The 7,934-nt window shown below is 42.5% G+C and overlaps 1 protein-coding gene across 1 annotated transcript; it reads left to right on the forward strand.

The window, feature by feature from the left end:
• The first annotated feature begins 435 nt into the window (after window positions 1-435).
• LOC118400198 (specifically androgen-regulated gene protein-like) lies at window positions 436-7,930 on the forward strand. The gene is made up of 4 exons (XM_035796796.2): window positions 436-524; window positions 3,146-3,317; window positions 3,577-3,772; window positions 4,951-7,930. The coding sequence occupies exons 2-4, from the start codon at window positions 3,213-3,215 to the stop codon at window positions 6,138-6,140; spliced, it is 1,491 nt and encodes a 496-aa protein (XP_035652689.1). The 5' UTR covers window positions 436-524; window positions 3,146-3,212; the 3' UTR covers window positions 6,141-7,930.
• Window positions 7,931-7,934: the final 4 nt, after the last annotated feature.

The following is a 7,934-nucleotide window of genomic DNA, read 5'->3' on the forward strand; positions in this document are numbered from 1 at the left end:
TTTACAATACCAATAATTACATACGGGTTAGATCCTCTCGAATAGGGCAATTGAACTAACAAGACCAGCCTCGATGAATCTATGGAAGACACACCAGTTAAGTAGACCAGAACTGACTATTTTTTTTCAACGGTAAACGGCCTCAGTGAACTATCTTCATTTATCCCCCATCTTTGGTAGACCTAAAACTAAACTGGCTGCATTTAGACAGGCAGCAACAATTATTATTATTATTTATTTATTTTTACACTAATTGGTCTTTTAAACTAATTGGTCTAAAATACCAATATCAGAATTGGGTTGCCTGTCTAAACGCAGCCATAGATGTGCAGCTTGAACGAAGCCTTAACGGCTCGGTGTACTGTGCTCTGATTGGTTAATAATGTGTGGCACATGGTATATTTTCACCTGTAGTAGCGAGGTTCTGAACAGAAGCGCGAACGGAACAGGCAACAGGTCAGATGGACTAGACCTGCGCGATTAACGGAATGTGGTGTTATTAGCACAAGCCTGTAAAATTACAGGTAAGCGAAATTATAAAACAATAGTGAATAGATTACTTGTATATTTTATTTGATATTAAACTGAATGATTCTTGAAATTAAAACAAATGTATAGCCTTCATATTTTACTGTAAACTATTTGCATGGCTACTGTATATTGCCAAGAATGTATGGCTACTGTTAATAAGATACAATACCATAATTTACTCATATGAGCTATATCCTCATTACAATTGCCTTTGTTAAAACATAACTGAAATAGTCCTATGGGAGTGGCAAGATCAGAAAAATACTTTGACCCTGGTGTTGAATATCAGCTAGCAAATCTTAACCTGCCTTATGACAATGAAGTGTTATTGCCCATGTTACTTTAATGCCCCCAGCGTATGTGTATGTCTGAACAATTCCTGCAACAATGTTTACAGTGCAGATTGTCCTAAATGGATTGGGAATTACACATTTGTTTTTCATTGTGTGTCAGGTGACCCACCATCAAAGTCATACTTCTATGTCAGAAGTGGTGAGCTGAAGTAATGACGAACTAGATGATCTGTGGTCTGTCATTCTGAGGAAATGTCAGCAGGTTTTTACCCCACCCGACACAATAGCTATTAAAGCTTTGTACACGCAGTACAGCAACTGAATATACTGTGTGGTGATAACCTGCATATATTTATTTTCCCTTCTTGTGAACCCTCAAACAGTATTTTCCAAGACTTTGCATTCAGCCATAGAGCAGGCGGATCACACACATTGGCATGCTAGGGGTATGAGGGTTCAAGTATTTTGTCTCTCTTAGTTAAACATCTGTGAAATACATAGTACAAGTACAAGACACAATGGAGGTTATTCATTCATATATTTATATTTAATATATTAAGCGCTTGGGACTGGAAGGTTCTATCTGCAAAAAGCAGATTCTGAGATAAGATAATTGACTTAAAAGTGGCGGCCGGTAGCCTAGCAGTTAGAGCCAGTAACCGAATGGTTTCTGGTTCAAATACCCGAGTTGACAAGATGAAAAATCGATCGATGTGCCATTGAGCAAGGCACTTAAACAATAATTTGCTCCAGGGGTGCCATACTACTATGTCTGACCCTGTAAAACATTTCACTACACCTATCCGGTGTATGTGACAAAAATATTTTTGCCAGTAAAGTAACTGAGTGGTTAAAAGTGTTGGGCCAGTAACCGCAAGGCTGCTGGTTCAAATCCCCTAGCTGACTAGGTGAAAAAAGTCTGTGCCTTGAGCAAGGCGCTTAACCCTAATTGCTCCTGTATGTTGCTTTGGATGAGAGTGTCTGCTAAATGACGTAAATGTAAACGGTTCTGTATCCTCATTGGTTTGAATGGTGTCAGCAATTTTTATATTGTATTTTTTTTTATTTAACATGAATTGGGGTATTTACAGTATCATATAGGTGACAAATATGCAGGTAGAATCTTAAATCCTAATCTCTCGATATTGTGCATATCTCACATCTAGTGAATCATACATTGGAACATGCTATACAGTAGGAGACTGATAACCACTGATAAGGCATTTTATTACTTTTCTATCCAGTATCGACTGTATTGTTATTCCCCTTCAGAACACTTGTCTTTTGAACCAGAATAGATGGTGACATATATTATCCATTGTCTGAATGACCTGCTACTGCCCTGCTATTTGCATGAGATCAGTCTAGATTGTGCCAGGTTGAAAGACAACAAACGTTATCACGAACTTCACATTCAAATTCAGAGCTCAAGAGCTGAAGATTGCAGGTTGGATGTATACTTTACATAAATGCTTGTGGATAGGGGACTTAACTTCCACAGGGAAATGGCCTGGTCAGGATGGAGCACTGTAACGTGACAATGCCTCAGCAGTGAACAGAACAGGACTGCTATTGTGTATACTGACCTACTTAGTAGCCCCACTCAGGTGTTGAAACCAGAGTAGAGGCATTTCTTATAAATCAGGTATTACTTTATATTATGGTCTCAGTCACAACACCACAAGAGCTACTTCAATATAATATTTGAGGTTTTTATCTCACATTTGTTTGTTAGTTGTGCATTCATTCACACAATATGGAAAAAGGTGTGAAGAGGGATGTTCAACAACATCGTTACCTACATTATTCTACATTTTTCAAAGACATACAGGAGAGGCTACTCGATCTATACCAACAGGTATATGGTTAAGTAGGATGAAGCGTTAAGGAGGGATATCATTTGTATTGTCTATCATTCTCGCTGAAATTGATCCTGCTGAAGGAGATTAGAGTAGCGTGCTGTAATCTGTGGCCAGGAGAGTAGTTAGCTAAGATATCACACAGAACATTACTTAGCTACGATACCCTGTTATTCTCCACTAGATCTGCTACCCATTCATCAGGTCCGTGTGAATCTGACTGTCATATAAAAAGGTTTCGAAAAGTTTGTGTGTGTGTGTGTGTGTGTGTGTGTGTGTGTGTGTGTGTGTGTGTGTGTGTGTGTGTGTGTGTGTGTGGAATCAAATTATATTTAAATAGCTAAGTTTTATTTGTGGACAATTAGATATAGTAACTAGAAATAGTAACGAGTGATATATAAGTTCCAAGTTTAGTTAATGATTTTATTCATACATTAAGTTGTTTGTATTTCTTTTTGACAGGAAAAGAACGGTTCTCCACTACCAACTTCTTTTATTACCTTGGACTTGAGAAACCTTAATCTTTACAATGCCAAAGAGTGACACATGGCCCGGTGGTGTCACCATAGGGACGATCACTGGCATGGACAGTGCGGGCAGCTGTGACAGTGTTTTCAGTATGAACTCTGGATTTGTAAGTACATTTGGTCATCCTCACATTTCTCAAGTTGTATTCCTGAACCTGCATAGGAACGCAAGCTGTCCCAACAAGAAATAGATTTTGTGACAAATGACTGTATCTCAGAATGAACTGAATTGACAATAGCTTCAGGGATTTGTGGGGGACAGTTTGACATTTTGGCAATGAAGCCCCTTTTTCTACTCATTCAGAGTCAGATGAACTCATGGCAACGATTTGTTTGTCTTTTAAGTTGGTCTGGTGTGTCTTACAGAGTGACAATAGCCTCAAGCACCTGTCTGCTGAGGAGAGGGCATGTCTCATGTTCTTGGAGGAGACCATAGAGTCCCTAGAGACTGAGGAGGACAATGGACTGTCCAATGATGAGCATGATTGCCTGCCCACCACCGGCAACGTGGCCACCAAGATGGCCCACCTCTCTGCCTCCATGGGCCAAAACAAGTTCAACAGTGAGTGACCTGCCCAGGAGGGAATTACATCCTCTTAAATATCAACATACCGTATTTTAGTGGTGTGAATTCATGGATGCCAAAGGAAGCCAGTCTTTCCTAAAAAAATGACCAAGAAAAAGATATACAATTATTTATCTTTCATCTCTCTGTGTTTTCATAATTTCCCTTTAATTCGGAAGAGGCTGAATGTACACTATATATACAAAAGTATGTGGACACCTTCATATTAGTAGATTCGGCTATTTCAGCCACACCCATTGCTGACAGGTGTATAACGTTGAGCACACAGCCATGCAACCTTCATAGGTTGACTTTCAACATGGCACCGTCATAGGATGCCACCTTTCCAACAAGTCAGTTTGTCAAATTTCTGCCCTGCTGGAGCTGCCCCAGTCAACTGTAAGTACTTTTATTGTGAAGTGGAAACGTCTAGGAGCAACAACGGCTCAGCCACGAAGTGGTAGGCCACACAAGCTCAAAAAACAGGACCACCGAGTGCTGACGTCCATAGCGGGTAAAAATTGTCTGTTCAAGTTTGCAAGACTAACTACCGAGTAACAAACTGCCTCTGGAAGCAATGTCAGCACAAGAACTGTTGGTCAGGATGAAATGGGTTTCCATGGTCGAGCAGCCGCACACAAGCCTAAGATCACCATGTGCTATGCCAAGCGTCGGCTGGAGTGATGTAAGGCTTTGGCGGATGCCAGGAGAGCGCTGCCTGCCCCAAAGCATAGTGCCAACTGTAAAGTTTGGTGGATGAGGAATAATGGTCTGGGGATGCTTTTCCTGATTCGGGTTAGGCCCCTTAGTGGCAGTGAAGAGAAATCTTCACGTTACAGCATACAATGACATTCTAGATGATTCTGTGCTTCCAACTTTGTGGCAACAGTTTGGGGAAGGCCCTTTAAGAGTGGAGGCTGTTATAGCAGCAAAGGGGGACCAACTCCATATTAGTAATCATGATTTTGGAATGAGATGTTCAACGAGCCGGTCCCTAGGCAAATTAACTAACAGGTTATAGAGCAAACAACACAATTATCACAACACACAGGTTGTGATATGGCTTTTTGTCCAGGCTTCCATAGTGATTTTTACCCACGCACCGCTACTGTAGTACATTCATCCATTTCAGCAGGGGAAAAAAGCATCTAATGATAATTTTGTTTGTCTTTTAGATGTATCAAAATATCCCAGTGATGAGTACGGTTACCTGGTTCCTACTCCGTTCATCCTGGCCAACAGCACCTCCTGCATCCTGTCCAAGCCCAGGCCAGGAATACCCCCAAATAATGAGAACTCTCACCCAAAGCCCCAGGTCATTGCCTTGGACAACACGCCATCTCAGAGCCATCACCCTTGTGTACCCCCTGAGGTCAATGTTGTGGTGATACCCCCTCCATCAAAGCCCAAAGACTACCCTTGTCAGAGACCACCCCCTTCACCCAGGGGCCCTCTGTCCTATGAGGCCCTAGTGCAGCTGAGGAAGAGTGCGTCCATGAAGAGAACCCTTCAAAGTGCCACATCTGAGACCAGAGACTGGAACAGGCAGCCCTCTTCATCAGCCGTTCCCATTGACCTGCACCATGGGAGCACACCTAGAGACCCGTCAGTCACCCCAGCCCAGGTCACACTCCCCCAAGAGCCCAGCAAGCAGAATGGCAGTCCTCCAGTAGTGTTCCCAAAACCCCCCAAAATACTCTCCCACATTGCCCTGAATACCCAAAAGGTTACAGCCAACCCCACCACAGACTCCAGTGCCCCTTCCTTGAGCTCATCACCCACTGACAGGCATTTGTCGGACTCCCAAAAGGTGCGAAAGGAGGCCCTGCAGAAGCTGGGGCTCCTGAGAGACAATAATGAGTCCCAACATAACTCTGCTACGCCACTGTGCTCCTCCAAATTTCACTCCACCTGTGACCCAACTTCAGCCAGTGTGGGAGTTAAAGCTCAACCCCACGGTAACTCAACAAGAAGCCAGTCCTCATCCACCTCCCAAGGACCCAGAGAACCTAGCAGCAGGCCGGTACAAAGCAGCAGCTTCCTACATCGCTCTAGGAGTGAGGAGCAGCCCCCCATACCTCCTTCACACCTGACCAAACCCAGTGGGGTCAAAGCTGTCACCCTAGAGCGTTCTGAGGTGGGGCTTGGGACCTACGTGGCCGACCACCGGAAACCTCCCCAGGGTGGACGTTGCACCCCACCTGCTCCCACCAAAGCCCCAGAGCAGGAGAAAACAACCCTCGCTGCCCAGCCAGTGTCCACCCACAAGACCCCGCACTGCCCGGGCTTCAGTGTGGTGATGGTGCCCAGCATGGGAGAAGACAGACGAGAGGCTCTTAGGAAGCTGGGGCTGCTGAAAGACTAGGCCTGGAGAGAAGGTATCTCTTCCCAGTGGTTAAATGGATACATAAAAGGGGGATTCAAATGGAACAGACTTCCACCACCGTAGGCAGAGAAGCAGCATAAAGAGGGAATTGAATGGATTTCTGTAAATATTTTTTAGCACTGAACGTGCTGGTTTATCAGGAAAATACCTTCTTTCTTCCTTTTCTGTCTGTAAAACCTCTTACTGCAGTTGAGTTTTCATGTCAGTTGTTTGTTAACATGATATTTGCAAATTGTTTTTAAAGGATTTTGCTGTTACAGAATCAGTCACTGCACACTTATACAGTAGATCAGAGGAATGAATGCAACAGGCTTATTCAGAGGTTGGGTTAAATGCGGAAGACACATTTCAGTTGAATGCATTCAGTTGTACAACTGACTGGGTATTCCCCTTTCCTATTCATCATATTTTTGGTATAATTGCAGTGTAACAGACTGCGTTCATGGTATGCTTGAGATGAGAACATGTATTTGACCATACATATTTTGTCTTCTCTAATGCATATTTGTTTTTGGTCCATATCTCTAAAGGTCATACATGCAATTGTGTTAGGGCCCATTGTACCTTTGAGAGGACATTCTGGGCTTTTCAGTGATATTACTTGTGGGGGTGTGACTTGATTTTTTTTCTGCCTGGTTCTTCAAAAATGGCAACCATCACAATTAGCACATTTTATAGTAAGGGTAGCATTTTTGTGATTTTGATATTCAAATAGTTTCTAATAGGTAAATTTCTTCACATTAAATAAGATATTGTTAATAAAGTGGACGTCAAGATGTGCTATTTTTCACGTACTGTCCCCATTTACTGTAATGTTTTTTTTAATTTTTAAATTGACTATAAACAGAGTCCCAAAGAAACATTTATTCACCCAAAACACCTTTCCACCTGCCTTACCTTTCTCCCCCTCCTCTCTTACAGACAACTCATTTTACACATGCCACTTTTGCAATGAGAAAGCCTACTCAGCTATCTGTGTGTTATCAGATTATCTTGGACTGCACCTCTATGAACTTGTCCTACTGAACAGACCGACCAGTGCTTTCTTTTCTGTGCTGGTCATTCTTGATGTCCAAAGAAATCTTTCTTTTCATTTAATGTTATAAGAGAAAGGTCAGTCAGTATCTTATATATTGTTGGAATGCTCTCTGGTAATTGTCATATCATCAGTGGTACCACTGCAGTTCTCTCTCAGTGAGGTTTTATTATAGTGGAGCCGTATCCATGTCTGAGCCGAGTACTTTGCATACGATGGTGTCACATCTCGCAACTGAAAGAACCGCAGTCGGTCAAGTCGTATTGAACAATAGATACACGATACAGAGAAAGAAGAGATGGTTTGATTTATCGATATTCAGATGAAAGGGACACACAACCCTGAATGATTTTCCATTGTGATGGTAATGTACGTGGTTAGGGACATTACCTTAATATTCAGAATTGTCAGAGGTACTGGAATTTGTCATTTTCTGGAATGCTAAATACATTTTTTTGCCGAGGAAGCTTGGCTCAGATTGCTTGTAAAAACCAATTCAAGTTGGCTGTGTCACTCAGCTCCCTGGAGATCACAAGGTCGCTCCACACTTGTCTTGTTTGCAGACAACAGGGAGGTTTGTCTTTGACACATCTTTACAGAGGCCAGGAAACCGGAGGCTAACCTACACGGTCATCTGTGGCCTGTTAACACTCTGCTAATATGACAACACCACCCTGGCCGCAGAGCACTCGTTGAGTCATCCATCTGATGTCACATTGAAACTGGTCTAACATGTA

The sequence above is a fragment of the Oncorhynchus keta genome, chromosome 21 (assembly GCF_023373465.1).
Source record: "Oncorhynchus keta strain PuntledgeMale-10-30-2019 chromosome 21, Oket_V2, whole genome shotgun sequence".
NCBI lineage: Eukaryota > Metazoa > Chordata > Actinopteri > Salmoniformes > Salmonidae > Oncorhynchus > Oncorhynchus keta.

Excerpts from the sequence above, each read along its gene's own strand:
- LOC118400198 (XM_035796796.2), top strand. The coding sequence starts at position 3,213 with ATGCCAAAGAGTGACACATGGCCCGGTGGTGTCACCATAGGGACGATC. Across the intron at positions 3,318-3,576 it reads TCAGTATGAACTCTGGATTT|AGTGACAATAGCCTCAAGCA; the intron begins GTAAGTACATTT and ends TGTGTCTTACAG. Across the intron at positions 3,773-4,950 it reads GGGCCAAAACAAGTTCAACA|ATGTATCAAAATATCCCAGT; the intron begins GTGAGTGACCTG and ends TTTGTCTTTTAG.